General features: G+C 37.4%; 1 protein-coding gene across 1 annotated transcript in view; it reads right to left on the bottom strand.

Annotated features, from left to right (window-relative positions):
• Positions 1-25,663, bottom strand: part of IARS1 (isoleucyl-tRNA synthetase 1) — a 107,504-nt gene that overhangs the window by 26,526 nt on the left and 55,315 nt on the right. Inside the window, exons 16-26 of the mRNA XM_074914018.1 lie at positions 24,817-24,890; positions 24,262-24,456; positions 18,368-18,454; positions 17,496-17,579; positions 12,821-12,968; positions 9,843-9,963; positions 5,272-5,363; positions 4,835-4,912; positions 4,248-4,369; positions 1,084-1,186; positions 774-857 (exon numbers count right to left, since the gene is read on the bottom strand). Of these exons, the coding sequence (XP_074770119.1) occupies positions 774-857; positions 1,084-1,186; positions 4,248-4,369; positions 4,835-4,912; positions 5,272-5,363; positions 9,843-9,963; positions 12,821-12,968; positions 17,496-17,579; positions 18,368-18,454; positions 24,262-24,456; positions 24,817-24,890 (1,188 nt within the window). The remainder of the gene's footprint in view (positions 1-773; positions 858-1,083; positions 1,187-4,247; positions 4,370-4,834; positions 4,913-5,271; positions 5,364-9,842; positions 9,964-12,820; positions 12,969-17,495; positions 17,580-18,367; positions 18,455-24,261; positions 24,457-24,816; positions 24,891-25,663) is intronic.

The raw sequence follows: 25,663 nt of genomic DNA, 5'->3' as shown, positions 1-25,663 counted from the left end.
TAAATGAAGTTTATATATAAAAACCCTACTTTTTCATTTCACTTCCTGAAAGAACTATGAATTTTTACATTACTAAGAACAGAAAGTGCAGCCAATTTCAGGAAGTTAAGCTCAAAAAGCCAAGGAGGGTTACTTTTCTTTTGAATTCATGGGGCTTTTATATAAAGATTTAGAAGTAGGACAGGCTGCATTTCTCTAATGGACACACATTAAAATAGTATTGTAGTGGCTTACAGGAGCAGATGCGGGTAAGAAATTGTATAGACTAACATCTTACTTATTTGACATTTTATTTCCTAAACAACATCCTGCAAAAATCTTGACTGTTCCCCTATTCTCCCTTACACGAACTCCTCCTCTCCATCAACCCTTCTACTTACTGTCAAACTGCTTTTAATGCCCTTTAACTGAAGGGGATCACAAATTTTGCAACCCATCTCTTTGACAACATGTAGCCAACTACTGTCTTATTTTTATTCAGAAAATGTTTCCTCGTTTCACTGATCAAGGAAAAGAACATTTCCAATTGTCTCTTAGTCCTGTGTGGCCTGTTTGAGTAATTAAGTATTTCTCAATACTCTCTCCTCCTGACTAAGGATCGTCACCCATTTACCTTCATTTCTGTACACAGTACCCACTGATATCCCCTTTTGTTATTCTCTTGAATTAATTTTACCTAGTGAGTTATTGTCAATGGGGAAGGTTAGGGATTTGTTTGTTTAGGTAACTCACACAGACAATCCAGTTAAGCACCACGTTGATGATGTTCTTACCTCAAGTACATACTTCTCTAAAGATCTGACATTTTCCAGAGCCTCTGGATCCTGATGGATAACAACTACTTCCTTCAAAGGATACTGGGGAGAAGGAAAAAAAAAAATACAACAAATAACAAACAGAAACTTTTTTCCTTCCAACTGAAAATAAATAATAATTTCTGAAGTTCTTCATCATTTGAAGTATGTAACTGTTGAACTCTGTTAGCTATTCCAAACTTAATTATCCACTTTTCCCAAGCTTATCTCAAAGTTACAAAGCTATTGCACATTCCCAAGGTACTGATAAGAGATGTTGAGTTCTAACCTTTACTGGAATGGTTTTTCTGTCTCTGATTACTCGTCCAAGCTCAATAACAGACTGCAAACAAGAAACGGCACTTTCAATTTTTTTGTCGATGAGATCCTCCCTAGATTAAAAAGGAAACATTATATTGCTTCATCCTCATTGTATCTGAGCAGATTGAAAACATTTTACCCCCTTCACTGAAACTTCCTACAAGAGATTCAATTATGCCATGTTTGGGCAATTTGAAAAACGAACAAAGAGGTTTTTCTTCTCTCTGTGGAGAAGATGATGAGGAAATAACTTGCTGAAAACAAAACAGAGAGCTATTTTTAAATCATCTTTTGTTAGTACCTCTCACAAGATGGACATGATGGATTGACTCATACTACCTATTCTATTACTATCCAATAAAAAGGAAGATTTATATTAATATCATAAAAATATGCAAAAAGCTATTATAAATAGGATACTTATAATGACAATGAAATATCTATAATGCAACCAACTCACTGGATCTCAATTTATAATCTTTTCCATGAATTCTAGATATTTCAGCTTGATGTTTTAGACAGTCTTGTCATCTTTCCTGGCTTCATCATTTTTCCTGGCTTCATCATTTTAACACCCTTCCATTTTGAGGCAAGGCAGAGTAGGGGGTGGGGGGGTGTTGCTTCCTTTGGGGGCGAGGGGGAGGGTTGGGTTGTTCGGGGGTTGAGTTAGCTGACATTCACAAATTGTTTCAAGTGAACTAGCTGCCAACGGTTCCCAAAATGTTGTTTTCTTTATTTCTTGAGTAGCTGCATAAATTGAGCATCTCCTTTAAAACTGCATAAGAGTCCTATCAAGACCAGATATACTGGTTCAAAAGACAGTTGTGAACAAAATGAACAAAGCTGCTTGCTGTAATATAAGTAACAACAGCACAGGGATTAAAACCATGTATCCAGTAAGGATTGTCCAGAACAGAACTGGTAAAGCAAAACTTAAAACTGAGATATCCCCATCATCCGCACTAGAGCTTTGATTAAGATGTTAGTACCCATTTTGAAGCTTTTGATCTTCCAAAAGCCAGTCTCCAGGATGATCCCCCAAAAACTTGGAAACATGTAAATTGTGAGATAGAAAATTTTGCTCCCAGAAAGGCTCATAGAGATTGGCAGTATTTCAATATTACTTGCCATAACTTAACATCACAGTAGAGCCACAAAAAGAGAAAAGTCTTCACAGGTTGCATGCACATGCAGAAATTTTAATGCAACCAATCTGTTCAGACCCTAAGCAACCAAGTAATACCTCAGTGGGGTTTGTAACACAGGCATTGAGTCAAGTTCAGCTGTCAAAGTGGCCAAGTCCTTTAGCTTTATCTGTACATACCCAACATACTGTTAAAGTAGTATTTTCCATAACTGCATAAAAAAATGTCTCTTATTATTAACAATACTGCCCTTATGCAGTCATCAGAAAAATATTCAAAGAAAAATGCAATGATGTGCTTAGCGACTCAAGGTGAAACTCTGAAACTTCAGCCATAATTTAGTCCTGAAAACATGTCTTTTTATCTGACAAAGGGAACAACTGATGTGTAGGGGATCCAGTAAATTACACAAATGAGTAGCAGATAAAAATGCAAAGCACAACAGGAAACCTGTGCAAGCCACTCAAATACATCATACGTTTCCATGATACAGCAGCAAGTCAGCACTAACAGGAATACAAAGTGACTAAACCACTTTTAAACACTCAAGCTAAGCCCATGCCTGAACTGAGTTCCTGCAAATAGCTCACTATCCTTCCATTGCTCCATTCTAAAGGAGCTCGAAACCATTTCTGATAGCTCACTGATGAGGAGTTTTGCATTCTTTGATTACATATTCTTTACAGCACTTTCCCAGGGAACGGAAAATCAGCACCATCATTATGTCAATCTCAAACTCCCTGTTGCAATAACTCTCACTATTAAAGCTATCAGAAAGAATCCACACCTTCCTCAAAGGATATGGTATCCATAAAAGAAACACCATTACTAAAAGGTTTAAATTTTTAAACTGGCACATAAAGTATCAAGGTCAGCTCTCTTGTCCTTGAGGCTTTTCAGACTGAGCTCCAATGCAGAAGGGAAGTTCGCTTCTCTTACATTGAGTGACTGAGTGCAATGCAGGCACTAAATTAATCCACTAATGCAGCACCAAGGCACTAATGAGCAACTGATTACTGTAATACTAATGCCTCCCTCAGCTGGATTTAAAAAAACAGAAAATAACAAAACAAACCAAATCAACTTCAGTTGTCAAGTTCTACCTGAGGTAAATTGATACTATGGATAACCCAGAGCATACGTCCAGTACAACCACACAGACTCAAACCTGTCTGAGACACGCTGGCACTAACAAGAAAACTTCCACAGAAGTGATCTGTCTGGAAAGCTCTCTCTCATACGATGTATCCTCTTACAAGGAAGTGGCAATCTCTGGACAATGGTTGAAGTTCTAGGTCTGAAGCCAAAAGAACTCACTCTGCTGGCTCTGGTCCACACCAAACAGTAATTCCAATTCACACGGGGTCTGGCATCAGCATTCACTAAGAACGGCCTAGAGATGGGGGGATGCACATGTTCTTGCAAGCGCAGGGCCAACAAGAAACTTTTATAATCCTGTTGGGCCCTTCATAGGTAGGCATTATAGCTTTTAGCCAGTGCACATTTTGAAGAGTAAAAAGGACATTTCTTGCCCACCACAAGAAAAGACTGAGTTGGGAACACGCATTCCTCCTAATTGCTTTCCTTCCTACCTACAATCCTTTAACCTGGCACAAGTCTAATGCCTAAATGTGGAAGGAAAAGAAAATTCCCACATAACATTGGGAGTGGGGCGTGAAGCTACTGCTAGTGAAATGTTCTCCTACAGCAAAAAAACCTAACATTAATCAGAGTTTAATCAAAACTTAAATATTTTTTGCTCATAGAAAAGAATGTGTTACATATCCTAAAATTCTTCCTGAGGCAAAGGAATATTCACATTATTAAAGCAGCTTGCTTTCTTGCAATGCAAAACAGTTTTAAACACAAGTAAGAGAAGGAGCACTGTTTTGTGTAAAGCAAAAAATCCCCAACCCACAAACCAACAACCAGTCAAAACCCAACCAAACCAAACCCTCATTTTGTGACATAGCAAGCTGTCTCTTACCTCACTTGGGGAAGCATGAGGTAGTGGATGCTTTCAGTATTCTTTTCCTGAACCGAGGCCGGATCAATAAGTGTCTTCAGGTTCTGGTACATCAGCTCAGTGATAAATGGAGTATATGGTGCCTGTAATGTTGCATTCAGTCATCACCTTTTCTTTATTGTTTGTACATTACGAATCAGTAATACTTATGAATTGCATAAGGACGATTCAGCAAAACCAATGCTTACACAGTGTCTTTTATGCAGAACTGAGGCTATTCAAAATGCAGACTGAATTAAACAAAGAAACCGCTACTACTTATTCACCTCCTTCCTAATATTTACATGCTACTTTTGGGCATCAAATAACAAATCATAATGTCTCTATCAGTCAGGTGGTATCTGCCTTCTTTTAGTACCATGGAGCAGATGAACAAATAAAAGGGGGAGGTGGAAAATGAACTGTGCTACACAAATCAGTAGCAATATGTTTTCTCTCCCAATGTGTTCAGTCTCTGTACCCCTAGTTTCTATGGTCAACTTAGACACAAAGGTGCATGCTTTCAGATTAACTACATTAAAAATGCCAAACAATTACAGTGGGCTTACCATAAGTCTACACATGGAGAACAAAACACTAAACAAGGTTTCCAAGGCCATAATGCAGTCTTCAGTCCCATTCTCGCCCTATTTGTAGAATTCACCAAGAAAAAAAAACCAACAACTGCAATTTTAGGATCAGTAAGTGCACTTCAATAAACTTCAAAAATGTCCTATGTTAATGCAATAAACTGGTTTTCCAAACTGTATTTGTTCTGCTCAATCCCACCCACCAAGTGAAACAGAATTACTAGACACTGTTTGTTTTTCCTCATAAAGCAAAGAGGAGGAAAAAATGTTAACTTCTCATTTCCACTATCGGGTACAAACTGATATAATTTGAAGTGCAGCATAAATATTTTGTGTAACACCATGAAGCTGCTATTCATTAACATAGACTACTAGGACCTTGTTTACAGTGCAAGATTGCAGAAGCAGATACCTACCTTTAGTCGTCTGCGATTCATTCTAACATACCAGTTGGTCAGAATATCAACAAACTTCACTAATCGAGGGACTACAGTGTACAGCCTGTAAGCTAGAAGGAAAAATGTTTACTGTAGTTAATATTTGCACTCTGCATCAAGCTCCTCACTTAAAGAAGCACATTATCATTTGTAGCTCTGGTGTTAAACATAAAACTTGAGCAAAAGCACTTATGTTAGTAAGATAAAAAAGTGGTTAGACATACTATTATGTTAAAACTGTATTTTGAAATCGCACATGCCATCAATTCTCATGCTTCAGGACAAACACATCTACCACTAAATTGTTTCCCTAATCCTACACAAACAGGCATTATGGAAGCCTTATGCTTTTATCTGACTCGTAAAGAGGATAGTGGATAAGAGACTATTAATCACAAAGGATTTGGCAAATCCTAGATTTGCACATGCTGTAAATACAGCCAAGTCACTGAAAGTTTAACAGAAATTATGTAGAATCATACAATAAAATATTATTAATTACTGCCAACATTTTCTTTTTTGTTTGCCAGTTTTAAGATGAGACACCTATTTCAATCAATTGTCCCTGAATTAACTGCAATTTTTTATTATTTTTCTAAGTAACACAGTAGGCTAAAAGAACGTAAAGTAACAGCAAGCCTGACGAGGTAAGAAGATAAACATAGCTGTATTTTCAAGTTCTGTGTAACTTAAAAGCATGGAGGACTGCCAACACAAGAAAGAAGGTCATCATAAGCATCACTATGCAACTGGTAACACAAATTTCAGTTGTTCATGAGAGAACTGGGGTGTGGGGATAGACCTTAAATAGGACTCAAGTCTTCTAAGGAAAAACTTGTATATCACTTCTCTAAAAGCAAAGAGCTTTTTGGTCTCTATTCTGAATTAGTTCCATTAATCAGGCAGCTAGTGAATAAAATGGATCCTTGCTCCAAAAGCTCCATCACACTTTTCATTGCCTTTTCTAAAATAGAACTGTTTTAAAGGCAAAATACTGATATTTAAACCCAAAAAGGAAATGCTCAGAAGATTCATGCCATGGTGAGGAAGACACAATTTATGTAGGAATTTGTATTCCTAAAAAATTCCCAGCTCCGTTCTAGCTATGTGTTATCTAGTTAGGAGACTGGTTAAAAACAAACAAACAAAAAAAAAATCAAAAACACACCCTTCAGGGATAGTAGAACTTTAGATCTTTAACAAGGGATTCAAGTTAGCCTGGAAACATGCATTTCTCCCCTCAACAGCTGTAATCCCAGTTCATAAACCAAATTATGAAATCTTACTTTTTCATGACTCAAAACAGCCTGCATGCACATGGAAACACATGCACACACACATGCACAGACACACATGCAAAATTCTTTGAATTTCCATCATCAGGAGAAAAGTTGTTTTTTAAAATAATTGATTGTATTGGGCACTTAAGTAGAAGAAAAAGCATAATAAGGCTTACTGGTTTAAATACAGAATTTTAACCCCCCTTAGAACACAAAGGATTGTTTGCCCTATTTTCCATAATATCTTCTCAATGCCTTACCTACTTGCCCCATTTATCAAAGGGCCCAAATCCCAGAAATTTCTATCATAAAAGATGAGGTTTAGTGAAAAAACTACACTACTATTTAATAGCTAATAATTAATTTGCATTAAGCATATTATTATCGAAGTGAAGCCAAGTGAGCTACACCAGCTGCTGCTGAACAGGTTACTAGCATATGTCTACCCAACGAGCAGCACTCCTGAAGAGAGCATGTCTACAGCTCCAGTTTTGGGCACCTATTATTATATTATATATATATAACCAGAGATAACACACAACAGCAAAAACCCTCTCAAACTCACATGTGTATGGTTTCAACACATTTGACTTTTGCCCATTTTCCATTAATAACTGAAGTTACACTACTTTGTGATACACATTGCCTCCTTTTCTCAATTGCATACTTTCTAGGAAGTTGAAAGCTCTCCCCAAGCCAGGATTAGCAGAAGGTTGTTACACACTTCTCAAGTTTTTCCAGGCTCTCTAAAGCATCCCAAAGTTGCAGTGTGCACAGGCACGTTCCCCTTCCCACTCTCAGTCTATTCAGTGAGGTCAATACCAGACTGACAAGGACTCCATTTAGGCTGAAATACTGCTGGCTATTCAAGCTACTGGTGGAAACTGGGGCAGAATTAACATAAGTTTTACTTAATGGAAACATTTTTCTAGAGGCAGGCAATCAGTGTAAAATTTAGCTCCACTATAACACACACTTGACGAAATAAAAGAAGCTAAGCTCATCTGCAACACTGTCCTGGTTAGTGGTGTCTCTTGATATTTAGTTTTAAGCCTGCATGTTCTTACACACAATCACAAACACAGTTGCAGGAACAGCACGTTACAGTACAGACTGTGCCATTTCTTTGACAGATAGTGCCCAAATATCACCTCAGCATCACTGGCTCTGCTATGATTTAAACATGGCAGAGACAACAAAATTTTTTTTTTTTTTTACACATCTTGTAGGTAAGAGAGTTGTATAGCATTAGCTGGCAAACACAATCATTTATTTTTGCTCATATCATGCCACATCTACACCAGCTTCAGCTTTTTTTTATTATTTTCAAAATCTTGGGTTCTAAAATGAAGCTTGTGTAGTATATTTATTTGCTTTACCTAGCATTTGAGGTTATCAGTCATCATTATAACCTTCCCTCACCTCTTACTGACATTTTTCCTACTTCAAGTCATCTGTAGAAAATCTTTTAAAAAATCCAAAACTATTTTCTAAAAAAAGATTAGCACAAGAGTATCATGTCACAATACACAAATTTACTGCATCTCATTAACAGCTGACTGAATTCAGAGTTTGAGCAGAAAAATAATCATGTTATTAATCACTTCCAAACGAGACGTGTCACTCATTTGATGAGCACATCATGTTATCTTCTCCTAACCCAAGACAATAGCCTTTAATACCAACACTGCAGTCTTGTAAGTCTTCACCCTGTCATTTTCCAACAGCAAATTTTCTTCTCCTGCTTGGAAGGATCTTCTTGCTTTGTAAAAATGTCAGCTGACACATCCCTTTTTATTAGCTTCATCTTCCTCTTAGAAATCCAGAGCAGAGAATTCAAGTTTCTATCCCCATGCTTATCTTCCTGCAAATACTATTTCTGTTTAAACTGTGCACTAACCCAAGATCCCAGGTACATACTCACAACTGAATTTTCCACTGTCCCTCAAAGTCTCTTTCTCCTTACATGCATCATGTAAACTTGCATAGGCTCTGCCTATTTCTGTTTGGCCACACATGAAACGCCACCCACACCACCATCAAATTTCAAGGACAAAACTTCTAGGAAGAAGCCACACTGTCTACAATAGACAGCTTTTATCATATTCCTGGGTTTGGTAGCTTAAGGATTCTTTCTGCCTTTAATGAAATTATGACCTCACCTGAATTTTGTTATTACCAAAATGACCTGCTTTATCCACTGCAGCAAGAAAAACTCATCTTACTGGTCTTGATGAGAATGAACACCATGACAGTCTAAGAGGGGGAAACACAAGACATGGCTGAAACAGCAGATGACTGTCCCGTGTCCTCATAAACTCAGATCTGGCATTTAGTTGTTTCCTCATTATCCATCATCCCCCTAATACCTTCCTTCCCCAAGCCTAAGCAAACCTGCAGAAGACTTCTAAAAATTCTTCCAAGGACAACTTAAGATCACAGGCATAGGGGACATTGTTTATTCATAAACAGGAACCCTAATGGCAAAAGCCACTTTGTTCTCGATATCTAGGTTTCTAGTGCCCTTAAAGGGACCAAAACCTCTTCAAATCCCATTGTGACTTTATCTGAAAGTCTGTAAGGTTACTGGATCAAACTAACTACTTCAGAGGGCTCCTGCAGCACCTTCTCTTTGCAATTAATATTGTCTTAATATAATGCAAGAACTGAGAGGTATGCTATGATGAAAAAGATAACATGCAGGAAGAAGAAAACCAGGAGAGTTATCTTCTTACAGCTATGCAATATCCTAATGCTATTCCACCCCACTGCAGACACGCCCTATATGATTACAAAGAAACCCTCTCCATGGAACTATGCAGGAGAAAATGTATTCCCATGCTCATGTACCTCTCAAAATTTTTTTTTTGGCTAACTTGAGCACTGCAAATTTAATCCTTTTTTTACAGCTTCCCCAAATTCAACTAGCTTCCTTTTCACTGCTTTCAGTTACTATTATAAAATTATTAATAGCTCCAAGCACTGCAAAAGATGGTGTTAACAGCAACAAGCTACATCACTGAGCTCATAGGATTAGCCATGACAAAAAAGCCTCATCAGTTTTTGAAATCTCATGAGCAAGCATAGCAAAATCTGTATCAACACCCATCAAAGTAGCATTCCATGTATTATGGTACCTAGTTAAAGATTTCCTTCCTTTTATCTGAACTGCAAGTCTCATGTGGAATCTAGAAATTCCTGGATGAAATGGATAGTTCTCTAATCAAAAATTAAAAACCCATACACTCACCCGATCAAACATGTGCATACCTGCCATTTCAGCTTTGAAGAACTTAATGAGCGACTGGGTGAAAGAAAGAATCCATTTATCCATGATGTTATTGCTCTCCTTAAGTGTGTTTTCATTGTAAAGGAATTCTCTTCCCTCATCCTATCAACACAAAAACACAAAACACATTTTGAAGTCATAAGGGTATATATTCGAACCTCTGTATAGAACCACCTGTCAGATACTAGTATTTTGTCACCTTCATTGTGTTACACTGGTTTCCTAAGGGAAAACATTAAATTCCAGAAACATATATGTAAGAAATAGCTAAGGAAAACCTGACTCCCACTGCTGCTGATTTCACCACACTGTCTCTTCAACCACAAAAGGAGGCCAGTTATTCGGATGTGTTAAACCAAAGTCATTCTTTTACTGTTTGCACTATGTCATAGCTTCCAAACACAGGGTAAAATTCTTGAATTTACCTAACTCCTTCATCTAGGAGAATCCAAAACATTTACAAGAAACATACTATGAAAATGAATTCTATTTGGGGGAAGGGCATATAAATAATATAATTATTTTCTAAGAACATGTGACAATTTCAACATATTAAAACATAGAAGAATGTAACAAGCTTAAAAAACAGGTGGAATTTTTAGGCATCCAACATGCATATAGTGCATTTTGTTGCTTTCCAGAATACTGATGTCTGCACCCATCTGAGAAATTTCATAACGCTTTAGTTATTCTGTAGAGCATTGCAAGCAAGACCACAAGTAAGAATGCTTGTCAGTGCCTATGGCCCGACTCTTCCATGTGAACATTCTTATGACTGGTTGAAAATGGGTTGGTTTTTTTTTTTTTTCAGGTTTACAAACAGTATTTAGCATCTGGTTTTAAGAGCCTTTGGACTTTCCCCTCCCTCAGAGTCCAGATGAAAAAATATGTTTGGATTATTTGACCCAGTAATTATGCATCCATTTACACACTATAAAGGAGAAGATTCTTAAGGAAGAAATGCATCTGCACACCCACAAGTGCAGCAATCCCAGTGTGAGGTCAGCAATCATTTAACCAACTACAATTACTGTGGTAATTACAGTAAGCATAAAACTCTTATTAGACTTCATCCAGGACACTGGCCTTGTAGTTTCTCTTGCAGGAAGCAGAATACAATGAAAAAGTTGTTTAAGACTGTGCATGAAATCTAATTTAAGCACTATCACCTCGACTAGCACATTCTTTTGCCTAATATGGTGCATAGGAATGGTTTCACTACCTATTTAGAAAGAGAAATTACACCTGCTGAATTACCAAACTATCTGCTTAAGCACCTGGATTTTCCACTGGGGTCTTCCATCCCAAACTTGGCTGATCTTGCAAGATTTAATGGGATCACAGAAAGAAGCTGCAAAGCACACTTTAGACAATTCAAGGTCAAACGGCAAAAACTGAAGCATATTTTTGGAGCAATGCCTAAGTTTGTCTGATGAATGTTGTCTAGGGATCCTAAGAAAAGGTTTGTTAAATGTTAGGATCTGAAGTTACTAGACTTTCTTCCCAAAAGGGGTTGTTAAAAAGATAAAACCATTTATTTAAGTCAGCTATTTACGGTACTATTTATTGAAGTCAGCTGCCTCTACTGCTTCAAATGGCAGCTCTCCACAGTGATTAAGCTGCTACTGTAATTTCATGTGTAGTACAAGGTTTGAACTTTTTCGCTTAGTTCCTACTCTCCCATAAAAATCTGCAGTAACAAGCGGTAACCTTCTATCATTAATCTCAGCTGAAAGATTAAAATTGGCTTCAACAGAAGCTATACAATATACACATAAAATCTTCAAATTTAAATGAAAAATTACTATAGGTAAGAAAATTTAATCTTGCTTTCATTCTGAAAGTGTAGAAACTCATGTCACTCATCCAGCATTTTTAGTAGACTTCAAATGTAATCTACAAGTCAAAAGCATTATTGCTTTTATGATGATTTACCTTTTTTTCCATTCCATTTCTTAATTTTTTTCCTAAGTTGTATTTAAATTTAACTTTAAAAAAATTAGCTGTCATGTTACAGAAAGCAGTCTTCTTGCTGTGGCTAATGTATTCAGTATCGAGTATTCCCAAGTTAAACATTTTTATGCAGATTCATAACTGAAGTTACAGTAAATGAGTTGGCTCAAGAAATTGTCACAGCAGCCTCTACTGAAAATAACTTTCTTTTCATTACTTATATGCAGGTCCGTTTCTGTTAAATCTGTATGCTATTAAGCAATGTCCTCAGTCAGAGAAACTTGCAGACCATATGCCATCCCCCAATGGCATCCTTCCTGCGATGCAGCCATGCCTGACTCTGTGACATGGGGTAACAGCAAAGGAGAAGCAGCAGCAGCACTCAAGGCAGTATTACTGATACGTACTGCCTCCAAGCTACTACACAAACATAAAACAATTACTAGAAGACCAACAAAGCCTATAATGGACATTTCAGAAGGATTCCCTCAAGCACATGTGGTACCTGGCTCTTAACTGGTATTCCCAGCAAGGTGACTAGAAGCAGATAATTGCTTAGTATGTATTAACCCCACAAACCTTAAGTCCCTATCTTGTTCTCCAATTTCAAGAGCATGAATGCAATAGCATCACATTTACCTCACATAAAAGGGAATCAAGAGCACCCTAATCTGAGAAATGATAGCTGTCGTGTCTTGACAATCCCCTACCTTGCACTTCTACATAATAGTAAGCTTGGTCAAAAAGAGAAAGATGCAGGGTGATTACAGCTGTACAAAACAAGGGTACCAACAGCAAATAACATAGTAGTTAACAGCAAGTAGGTACAACCTGATCTAAGGTCAGCCCTGCTTTGAACAAGGAGGTAAAGATCAGGTGACCTCCAGAGTCAGAGCCCAGAGCTCTCTCCCAATCTAAATTCCTCTACAATGCTAAATCACTCTAACAGTGTAAAAAGCACAAAGCCCCTTCCACTTTGCTTTTCCATGCTCGAGACATCTGGTACCTTATGTTGCAGGATTTGAACATTCTGAACAAGAAAGCGATATGCATTGTACCAGGGCAGGAATACATCCTTCAGTATATCCCTTACTCCTTCCTCCTTAAATCTCAGATTTTCTGCTCTTACCACAGGAGAATTGATCAAGTATAACCTGTAAAATAAGAACACACACTTAAGATCTTAAAACTGCATATTCTGACAGAAATGCACTTAAACACACAGTAAACTCTAGAGAGATACAGTAAACCCTAGAGAGCTGTATAGCAAGAGAAAGATACCTAAGGGAGCAGTATCACACTAAGAACTAAGGAAGACAGTATTGTAAGCATATAACATATTGAACATATGACAATTTACTTCCTAGTGCTACAGGATTATTTTTATGATACTGCATATGGAATTTGAATTCAAGTTTTCTTTTTTAACTAGAAGTTAACTGAAGTGATAACACATGCTCAGATGCTATCACAGTACAAAACAAGCAATGGATGCATGGATTTAGTGTTCATCTTCAGAATGGCACCTACTGTTTTGGTAATATTTTGAATTCCTTAACAATGACATGGTACCTTCCTACTCAATCTAGTTAATTTCCTCAATTACAGAAAGTTTAGGGCCTACTGCAAACACAGGACTAAGGACCAAGGCAAGAGGGGCAAATCAAAGTAAAAGAACAGAAATTAGTGTTGTTCAGAAAAACAGCCCACACCCCCAAAAGAGGACAAAGGGTGTGCCTTCTACCAATACAAATGTGTATATACAAATGTGTAATCAGCTCCAGAAACAGCTCTGAAACAGCAAAGCAGAGGATTCAGGTGACACTCACTACTTCTATCAGAAGCAGCCCCTCACAGAATCATGCCCACCTCAGTCAAGCAGGTTCATCTGCACAGGCAATTCACCCTGTCTAGGGAGATTCTCCTCAGGTCAGTCTCAAGTTAACAGTTCCTCATTTCAGAGACAGATATCTCCCCCAGACTCCTTGCTGGCTCAAAGTTCGCAAAAAATCATCTTTACCCCATCTTCACAGAATCACAGAATTACCTAGGTTGGAAGAGACCTTGAAGATCATCCAAGTCCAACCATCAACCTCACCCTGACCGTTCTCAACACCACCAGATCCCTCAGCGCTGGGTCAACTCGACTCTTCAACCCCTCCAGGGATGGGGACTCCCTCCCTGCCCTGGGCAGCCTATTCCAACGCCCAACAGCCCCTTCTGCAAAGAAATACTTCCTGATATCTAGTCTAAATCTTCCCTGGAGCAACTTGAGGCCATTACCCTTGTCCTATCACTTGTTACTTGGTTAAAGAGGCTCATCCCCAGCTCTCTGCACCCTCCTCTCAGGGAATTGTAGAGGGCCATGAAGTCTCCCCTCAGCCTCCTCTTCCCTAGACTGAACAACCCCAGTTCCCTCAGCTGCTCCTCGTACGACCTGTGCTCCAGACCCTGCACCAGCTCTGTTGCCCTTCTCTGGACACGCTCTTCTTCCCTAAGCAAATATTCTGTCTGTGGAGACAAACAGGTATCTATAAAGTTAACTCAAAAAGAAACCAGGTTTTACTCAGATATCAAAAAAACTCGAATACATACTTGATTTAGATACACTTCATTTAATTTTCCAAATCTGAATAACCAACAAAACATTTTTTATATTTTAAAGATTGTGGCATTTCTCAATAGAAATTTATTAACTCATTTTCTCAGAGTTTATCAACTTTTTCAAATCATGATTCTAAACTAATGTATCTTTACAGGCAGTTCACTTAGGAGGCTTTAAAATCTTAATGGGGTTTGACACAGCACATTCAAAATACCAGACCATAAATTCTTCAGGAAAGGGCTCCTTGCATAAAAATGAATACATAAAAATAGAGCTGCCAGAGCAAACAGACAGTAATGCTGCACAGAAATGGGTATTTTCAGTATGGTATTGAGAAAAGAAAAAGAAAAAGAAAAAATGTAAATATTATATCCAAATTCAAATTATAAATTTTCAAAAGTACAGAACAATTAAGCATGATAATGATCTAGTAAGTCCTTAAATGAAACTGGAATTTGTAATTACTATTGAAACCAAACCTCTCACCACAATTATTTATGTGCTTATTACTCATTATTTATTTCAGAAGTCAAACACAACTTTGTTCCAAATACGAGCGCTCGTCTGGCCCTGGGGTACACCAGGATACTCAGGCCTTGGACCAGTTTGGGACTTACTAAGAATAATGACCACTTCAAATTGCTTCCACTGCTTTCCTCCTCAGGAGGCAGCAATGCAAATTAATCAGAACTATGAAGTATCAGCTAAATTGCTCCTTCGCACCCACCTCAGCAGCACTTGCTGCAGAATCTACCAGAAGTCATCTTAAAATAGCTCTTCGCAGGAGAGATTAAAGAAAATGCAGCCCTCTATGGCTACAGTTTGGGGGGTTTGTTTTTATTTGGGTTTTGGTTTGGGTTTTTTTGGTTTGTTTTGTTTGGTTTTTTTTAAACAGAGCAGCCCTACACTGCCTTACAATATGTAAATGTTAAAAGAATAGTAATTCCCTGAATTATCCCAATGCAAAGATAGTTACACTTATTATATGGAAAGAGAAATAAGGCACTCGATAAAGGAAGAAATCCATCAATTCAGTTAGACCATTGACAAACCTTCAAATCAAGCCAGTATTATCAAGTTTTCTAACACTGTATGAGAAACAATAGAGCAATCCCCTTTTCATCTAAAACAGTCGTGTGTGGCATAATGTTATTTCTTCTGCATTTGAAGAATAAATTGAGAGGAGAATTTAACACATGACTTCTAACAGCAATACTTACCTCAGGATACATGAAAACAAAGGGCTTACTTATGAATACTATGACCATCAAATTCTCTTTCTAACATATTTCAACTTTGACATCTATCCGAAGTCATAGGTTTTAGGAATATCAGAATATAACTAGGTTTGACAACTCTTCAGATTTCACACAGGATTCAAGTTTCTGAAAATCTGAAGTTGAGTTGTTAAATTTACTGTTATTATTTCTTCTGTTTACCCATTCAATTCCATATTACATATACATACAATCTACATTTTCTGCTGATCTATTTATCAATAGTATATTCTCTGTTGAGAATACTTCAAAGTTATAGTTAAAAAAAAATATATATACATACACATACACACTGCAAAAGCTAAAGTAACTCTGCAGGGAAACAGTGCCAAGGAAAAAAACTAAGTTGTAGCTTTTTCTATAAACAGAACACATCAAGTGCTTCAGTGAATAAGCAGAGACAACTGAATTGCAGAGCTCCTTCCATAAATGAACCTAGCCTGCAATGCTTTTTACTCTCTATGTGGGTGTATGTATAAATAAATGTGACATTAAAGAATGACTGCACAGGCAGAAAAATGAATTAGCTTTTCAGAAATCAAAAAACCACGAATAATGGAAGTGTAACTTCTGGTGTTTGAGATTTTTTGTTTTGTTTTAGAAAAAAGGCAGGGGTTTTTTCAACAGAAATGTCACCTGTAATTTAAGTCTCCAATTCGAGTAACTCCAACCCTTTTCACTCATATTGTTCCAATTACCAATTCACTGATATTCTGCTAATATACCTTGATTATTTTTAAAAGCCAGTCTTGACCAAATTTAAGAAATCCACCCAACTCTCCATTGTAAATGGAGATATGTATATGAGAAGATAATTTATTAGCTCTTTAAAATGCTAAAGCTTGAAACAATAAGGAACTTAACATCTACTTAGGTTATCTAGAAGAAGCAACAACCATCTTTCTCAAATAAACAAGAAACCACAATACACTAACCTTTCTTTCAGCCCAATCATTACCATGTATAGTTGTAACATACAACTCAATGTGTGATAGTTTAAGGTTTTCTTGTACATAACAGGAACTACAGGGCTATTGAGAAATGTGGAAGTAGTGTACTCCCACAGTTATTAAAATGTCTCTGCTGTACCTTTACTTCAAGGTACCACTTCATGCATGTATAGTTAGTGCATTTAGCCAAAGTACCAGGTGACAGCATATTATGTTTATACATTAAGTGTAATTTTAACGAAACACTTCAACTGTGTTTAATCTGTTTGACCAGAACAATTTATATATACACACATTAGGCTGCTCTACATCTGCTTTTCTGGTTTCACTACTATTAGGTACATTCTGTATACTTACATCAATAAAAAAGAAACCCTTTCCCTTTAGAAAAATGTATAAGCAGCAAACAGACATTTCTGTGTATTATACTTCCCTAAAATAATGATTTAACAGTAAACTAATAGTATTGTTCTCAAAAATTTTATTCCAATTTTCACTGGGTCAATGCAGACCATTAGCCACAATAGCAGACAGTGCTGGCTCAAGTGGAAGCATTCTGTACAAACTGGACACACATTTTCTGACAAAAGGCCTCCGGTCAGCACATCAGCTTTGGTTGTTACCAGCCTTGAGGGAGATAAGACAAGGGCATAGAAAGTTCAGGGACTGTGTTACCAGTTCTTTTCAGTCATTCACTCTTAGACCTATGTAGCTGCCATAGGGGTCTAGAAATATTTTAAATTAACTTTCTTCCTACTGTTAATTGTAAAAACCCCATATGCAGCTCTCCTGGTCTGCCACAAACAGAAAGCTAACACATCAGATGGACATGAACTAAAGAAATCCTACCTTAGCGCATCAGCTCCATAACTATTTACAATACTCATTGGATCAGGATAATTCTTCTTCCTTTTGCTCATCTTTTGGCCATCACTAGAAAATATCAGAAGGTAGGCATAAATTCCCAGGATTCTTGTAATACATGGATAAAGAAACAAGGCCCTTCAAATCCAGCTTAATTTCTCTGTCCTGTTATGTTCTTGGTAGCACAAACACAATTATATACTAGCACATCTTTTCAATATGACTGTTGAACACACAAGAGCAACTAAGAAAAAACAAATAAACAAAACAGTGCAAGAGGCTTCCAAATTACAAATCTAAGCAGGAAATCTCTTTCCCACCAAAGCTGAGGGAAGATGACTTGTTTTGAATCAAACCCTCCAGCCCACTGGAAAAGCCTGATTTGAAAATAACAGGAAACAAATATAATTAACTTATTTAAAATTACATTTAAAACAACATTTATAATCCCCTTTACAACACGTATCATTTATTTCCTATTCTTCCCTATTCTGACTTGTTACTCAATTTCTCTCTCTAGGAAGAACTAGATGAGATGCTGGGGGATGTGGTGTAGGGGAGAACTCTGTAGAGCTGGGCTGATGGTTGGACTCAATGATCCCGAGTGTCTTTTCCAACCTGAACGATTCTATGATTCTATGACTAATCCTGCTGGAAAGAACTAGTCTAACAGACAGCTGGGAGGTGTAACCCTCACACTCTCAGGTGCCTCTTACCTCCTACAACACCGACATCTCCCTGACAATCCTTAACAGCTTCAAAATCCATTTCAAATTTAGTTTACAATTCACAGGAACTTATCTGAAATATTCTTTGACTAAAAATCTGTCCAGGAAATAAATGACTGACATACAAACCTGGCAAGAACAAGGCCATTCACAATTACATTCTTGAAAGGAGGCTTTCCAAAAAGAGCAGTGGACAGCACCAGCAAAGTGTAGAACCTGAAATAAGAGACAACATAAATGTGACTTTCTAAATACACCAAGATAAAGCCTGCATGTCCTTCACAACAAAATTAATTTATTATGTTCTTTTACTCTAGCAAAGCTAAAACTTAAGTATTTGGAACATTTATGTGACAAAGACTCAGAAGAGGAGTTTATTCTAAGTAGACCTTTTTCTTCTTTGTAGCGTATCGTGTTGTTTGCTCAGCTGTGATCTACTAGTCCAAGAAGGCTGAAAAATTGCAAGAGTAAACATTAGGAAGGTTATGAAGAGGAAAATTGTAGCATTTTTGCCTTTAATACGGAAAAGAGAATTCTGTCCCTTAACAAGCTTCCTATTTGCTCACTGTAAACCTCTGAAGACAGCATCAGTCAGGAACAGACACAGCAGACAGGACTGGCACGCTGCTTTTTTGTGCACATGTTAACATGTGTATTCAACCTAAGAGACAACAGAACAGTTTCTGCTGGTAGCATATAAGCAAGGTAGCAAAAGTGAGCAGAGCCTCCTTTTGATCAAACAGACTTAGCTGGTTAAATCAGCCATCACTAGAAAATATGAGAATGTAGGCGTTCCCTACAACAAAGGGCAGCAGGGGGTTTCCTCCGCCTCTATTTGATGTGTTTTCAGTAACTCTATATATAATCTAGGACACTTAAGAAATCAGTGTTGGAGCAAGCACAGGAACCTATTGTTCAATATGTCAATATATGGTTGTATCTGAGAAAGATGATGTGATAATTTCATAGCCAGGAGTCAGAACCTTCACTGAAGGAGGTATCTATGAGCTTCTGTAACTGCACTGCTGGTAATTACTCCTAAGAAAATTACTGGAGGGTGGGGCACAGCTTTCCTGGTTAAAAATGAGTATCACACTGACAATTGCTTAGCAACCTTAAAACAGCAGATGATTATAAAAAAGCTAATTGATTGAGAATAAGGCACACGAGGTTATGCCATAGAACTATACATTTGCATGAAGATTTAGTAGAGAAACACTTCAGTGAGGGAAAAAAAAAAAATCCATCTGTATATTCTAAAGTAGTTTTTATCAAAAAGCTGCCTATAATTACAAAAGCATTATTCTGACACTTGAGGGTCCAAAGCTCTGTAAAGGCTGCTGTGTGCATTACTGCATTTATTAAGTGGCTTACACAACAACTCTGATGCTTATCTCTCAGACAGGCTTTTAACTCTCAAAATCACCTCAATTCACACTGCAGCATAAGAAATTTCTCTTTATTAAATTGCATCGTAATTTCATTAATTTTAACCATCACTCCTCCACCTGCACACAGACACATACACTCAAAATCCCCACCTTCATTTTTAACCTTCTTAAGAAAACCCATAAACACAACCATCTGAGCATTTACTCAGATGATCAACACCTCAAGCCTACAAGACTGACCATTCATTACAAACACAGCAGTACTTCTTTAGTATTTAGTATGAAGGTATCTCACTGACAAACTCCCATCACTTTCTGCAAAGTGGTTGAAAAGTCCATTTAAAGTTCATATTAGAACAGGTGCATTTGTAATTAAAAAGAAGAAAGCAGAACCACTATAAGAAATTTCAATACTGTTTGCATTAGGAAAATTGTACAGATGGACCATGGGCTCTGAAAAAAATACATCAAAGAACTTTTCATAAATCTTATGTTATTTGCATTGTCAAACCTGATGAGCCTCAGCAATGAGGTACCTTAGTTGATGACAGTTACAAGACTGTCTTTGAAATCCTGTGATCCAGTGGTTTACCCACCATTCAGACATAACTCTTCATGTTCTCTCTCAGATTATCCTTTTAAAAAAATTCACCTGCTTCACTCTGAATATTTTAAAGGAGCATCTCTCTGCACCTTATTTTTGAAGTATCTTATCCACAGACAGAACATTTGTTTCTGACTTTGACTTCTCTCTGCTGTTTCATCCTTCATTTACCAAATCTCAGTCTGCTTCTAGTTATGTCCTTGCAGATATATAGCTGTCAGCCAAAACAACAGTAGAAAACCCCCTTAACACCACAGAGACAGAATTCCACTTCTTTGCTCTTCTCTCGACTTCTACTCCCCCCAGAAGGAGAAAGCATTCCCTCCCCATTTTCTCCTTTCTTGAACGACTGTGGGTAGATTCATAATCCTGCAGTTCATACCAAAACCCTTCAGCTATGAATTCCCTTTGGGCCACCACATTCTGACCATGACTATCAATCTTGTTGCATCTCCCGATATACAATCGGAGGTAGACCCTTTCTTACCAATCTGTCTGGACTGCCAGCCTTGCAACCCAGCTACTCTAAGATTTCTTTTTTCCTCTGGCCTTAACAAATGTAATTCAGCTCTTTCTCATATCCATGCATGAAGTCATCAAAAAGATCACTCTCGTGGCTCATCACCTTGGCCACATTATTTTTCTCCTTGTCTCCCTTGACTTTCTCCCCTCCCATGTTGAGTCAAACAGAAAACACCAGACCTTCACCTCCTGAGCCTTTCACCACCTACCAGTCCTCACTTCACATCAGCTGCAGCCTGACCTGACACAAAATCAATATTCTTTCTGAGTCTTAACACTTTATACAGAATGCTTCAAATCAAAAAAATCACATACTATGCTCTTAACACTTCAGAACTCACCAGCTTGTTGTTCACTTAGGCCTATTATGATATTGCGTTGCCATACTAACAGAAGGATACATATGCCTTCTCCTCAAAATATCCTCATTTTTTCGAAGACTTGGGAAAAGGTAACTAAAAGCCTAACAGTTTTAGAATGAAAATTCTTAAGAATAGCCTGAGACATCTCTAGCTTTTACCAAAAAACCCACCACCTCACATCTTAATTCCATCTTCCTTTCACGAAAGTGCTCTTCTGCAAATCACAGAACACTAGCTGTTATCAAAGCACCAGGTTATTAACAGACATGAGCACAGTGGGAAAGGTATAAGCCTCATGTATTGAGGCAAGTGTTTTGATATTCCACCCACAGATGAGACAGACTTGGGTATGGTGAAGACTTACAGTAGTTCTTAATGCTGATGTTAAAAACAAAAAGCAAACTACTCCAGATTGTAACATGAAAGTCTCCATTTGCACACTGCCTACATTACACAACCCAAGTGTGTGGGCTCATACCAAAGCACAGCAGCTGTATGTTTACAACCACAGAGTCATTGCTGGCATTAGCGTCAGCTTGGACTTCTCTTGTTATTTTTCCAGAGTCAATCTTCAGTTGAATTAGTGAGATGATTCAGTTCAGCCTACTAAGTAAAGGGAAAGAAACTGCTAATCCACAGGTTACATTTACCATTTAAAAAAAGAAAATAATGTTATAACCCCAAAACATGATAGTTAGCAGATCTGGATATTGCACTACATTCAAGTTTAGATTAATATCATACTATAAAAAGGCCAACTTGTGTAAAAATTACAAATGCATTTTTAATGGCACCAGAGAGCTTCAATGGATGCACATGAGATCAGACTCATCTTTGCATCCGTCATGTCTCCCACACACACTTCAAAGGACAGCAGCACTAAAAGAAACACAGCAGTGTGTGTGACAACTCAATCTTGAATAGCTAAACCCTAAAATTTATCATTTCTCCTATATTTTCACTGAAATTCTCATTACCAGGAATAGATTTTTGTATCCACATAAAAATCCCAAACCATTTTTATTTCTCTTGAACTTTTACAAATTGAGTAGCTCTCTTGCACACTGTAAGAATCATCACGTCATTGAATTTTTTTCATTTTCATTCATTTTTTGGCATCTAAATTAAACACACTTCTATTTTATAAAATGTAGCAGGGGAAAAAAACTGTTTCTGATCGTACCTTTTGCATGCATTTTAGATGTCTTTATTATTTGTTCTTTTATTTGTCTCTCTTCTTACCAAAAAAGCAGCACAGTTTTCTAATTTTTTCAGATAGAATTTTTTTTAGAAAAGGGAAAATAAGTTTTTAATTCTCCTTTCATGAGCATAATGAACAATGCTGCAGAAAGACTAATACATGGAAACATTAGTGTTAACAAATTTTCAAACTATTTTTCTTCATTCCTTCTTCATTCTAACACTGTACTAGCCTCCTCCAGTCCCTAAAGCACAGCTGCTCCTGAGTAAGCAGTTTTTCTCCCAGATAAACAAAACCTCTCACTTTTCTTCAACACGAAACAGGTATTATTTCATTATAACATTCCACTTTCTATTTAATATTTCCTAAATTAGCATTTGTCAAAATAACAGTGTTGTATCCACATGCTACATGCAACAGTAAAGAAAATAAAGTAAATGAAGAAGTGTAGGGTTCACTGTATATACTGGATCTAACACTGCTGGAAGAGCAACAAGTGCAAGAGTGACCTGCAAATGAGATCAGTATGTCCCTCTACTGCTGGGTTTCACTCTACTCAACAGTACTTGCTCGTATACTGAGAAGCACCGTGACTACTGTGCTGTGATATACAATTGTGGAGACCACAGAGTTGAAGATCAACACAAACAGCCTAACAAAGACTACGGGGAGGGGGGGAATATCACTATGCATGTAAGAGGCCAGTTTTAATTAAATTCATCAGGTTGCCCTAATTCTGACCCATGTGCGGACTCACATTAGGACAAACATTAACTAACTAGGTAAGGTGCAGCTATGTTCTGAATAGTATTTAATATGCCATGAGGAGTCCATGTTTCACTGTGTGAGACTGAAGTGGTCCCTCCCTAACTGCCAAATTTGCAGATGTAACTTCCATTTTGAGGACGTGGATAATGACTGCATCACAATTACGGGGTAGCAAAGTGAAAACACCTTTTGCTATATTCATAACACTTTTTTTTTTATTTAGCATCATGTCTCAAATGTTCCCTTGCTTAAGCCTCCTGGCTTTGAGAGTATGTATTAACCCTGCTCTCAACTTCACAAACATGCAAAAGCCAACCTCTTGCAAAAGCAAACCCACTGCTTTGTTTGGGGTTAGTTGGTTGGTTTGCTGGGAGGGTAGAGGCATGGGCAAAGGAGGGTGCCAACTATGCTCCAGAGGAATTTAGTTTAATAACACAAGTTACTGGATGGAAGAGTTCTACTTGTACATAGTCAAGTATACTAATCTAGAAATCACAAAAATTTATCTTAAAAATCCGTCAATTTTCACAGCCAACCTCAAACTTAAAAAATAAACATTTAAACATGCCAAAACTAAATGTGCGCATGTATGTATGTATGAGAACATTATCCAGAGAAAACCTGAGATTAGAGAAAAATTTTCATCAGTGATTGAAAAGCATTTATCCAGAGAGGAATCAAATAAGCAAATGAAGTTCACAGTTAGAAAACTTGATTTTGGTAAACTATAAGATCTTAACAACATAAGGTTTGACTTTGTTTTTTCCCCTCTCATACAAAACCAAAATTCAAATTGAATCTAGGGGGCAAAAATGATTAGCCTATACACTGGCTTGAAATGCTCAAAACACGGACTTCCATCTCAACTGTCTCATTGCTGTTCTGCTTCTAGCAGACAACTCAAGTTCTACAATAAGTCAGCTGCTGAGATTCTTCCTTTTCAGGCCAAAGATCTGCCCTATTACCTAATGATGTTTTCCACAAGAGCCAGGAAAATTGCTTGCTAACTTATCATCATTATGTAACACTTCTGCCACCAAGCTTTAGAACACCTTGCATTTTACTGAAAGAAATAAATCATGCACTTATCTATACAACATTAAAGGATCATCCAGATGTAATAGTGTGTTAGACACAGGGTGACAATATCACATAATAAAGTGGCAGAACATTACCATCCTCGGGTTTGGTCAATGCCTTCAGCAATGAAGTCAGCAGGGAACGCATCTTCAAGTTCTTTTTTGTTTTCAAATGGATAATGGACTTGTGCATAAGGCATACTTCCACTCTCAAACCAGCAATCAAAAACTTCAGGGACTCGGTGCAGTAAGCCCTTGCCACAGCGTGAAGGGATAGTTAGGTGATCAATACTATGGGAAAGAAAAAGATTGACAAATTCTAAACAAAACCAAGAATTAGCACCAAAAGTCAATGTTATGCTTGCACATTAGGTATGACAGGAGTTTTGGTTTTAATTTTAATGATCCTCCAAAAAGGTCAGAATTTCCTTTGATAATTTTTGTAATCTAAAGCTATTTTAGAGATTTTCTTTCTGTATTAACAGTGTCCAAGACAGAAGAAAGGAAAATTTATATGTGTTAATTGCATGTCCTCTTACTACTTTTCCATTTTCTCTAAATCCGTTTTCCAGGGTTTGGGCAAAGAAAACCAGTATTTTTTATGTCTGCTTGGCTATTTTTAGTAACTAGTTAATAGTCTCTGTGGCAAACCTTTCTCGATGGAGATCAGTGACTTTCACTCCAGACAGCTCTTCCAGTTCTGCCACTGAACCAATACAAACTACCTGTAAGAGACATTCAAGAAATTTAGTCAGTTAATTTGCACAGAGTAGAAATTTGTTTTAACATTAGACAGGAGACTTGTAGGTCTGTCAGTATCTTGTAAAGTAGCTGATATAGCTGAAAAGCCAACAAAAATTTTGTACAATGTTCCCTTTGCCAATCTAACAAAGCAGCTAATGATGTTAGAGACAACTGCCCTGATTTAATACAATTCATCTCAGGATTATTGGAGACTTCAAAGAACAAGTATGTTGTCAGGTATCAAAAAATGTTGTGTTTTGTTGCTTGGTTTTCATTCAAACAACCCACAACACAATCACCTGAAAATTCAATGATCCTAACTTTTATACGGGTAGGAGTTTCAGATCCCAGGTCCCTCTTCTGAAGCTAAGGTAAGCAGCTACGTTGCTCGTAAGTGTGTGTAAGTGTTCCATCCCAGGTACACTAAACTCTTTATATCAGTAGCACCTTATTTAAAGTGAAAAGAAGTGTCACGGCTAAAAAGGGGTTGTTAAGAAAGGTACAGACTTGTCTTGTTTTTATTGCATCAACACACCAAGAAAAAGGCAGAAAGCTTTGGCAACAGGCTTGCATCAACGTCCTGAAATGTTGATGCAACAAATGATTCTGAAAACCTGTGTGTAGGAGAGAAGGAGAAATGTAAAGCTTTCTTTGCTTTACATTTTAATCAAGTTTAACCCTCCCAGAGCCCTGTGGCCCCCTCTCATCTGGCAGGATTCACGAGCCACAAGCTGCAGCACAGACCTGGATTTTG

This window comes from Athene noctua, chromosome 10 (genome assembly GCF_965140245.1).
Source record: "Athene noctua chromosome 10, bAthNoc1.hap1.1, whole genome shotgun sequence".
NCBI classification, from domain to species: domain Eukaryota; kingdom Metazoa; phylum Chordata; class Aves; order Strigiformes; family Strigidae; genus Athene; species Athene noctua.
The sequence above is the reverse complement of the archived record's forward strand: the minus strand, read 5'-3'. Positions and strand labels throughout refer to the sequence as shown.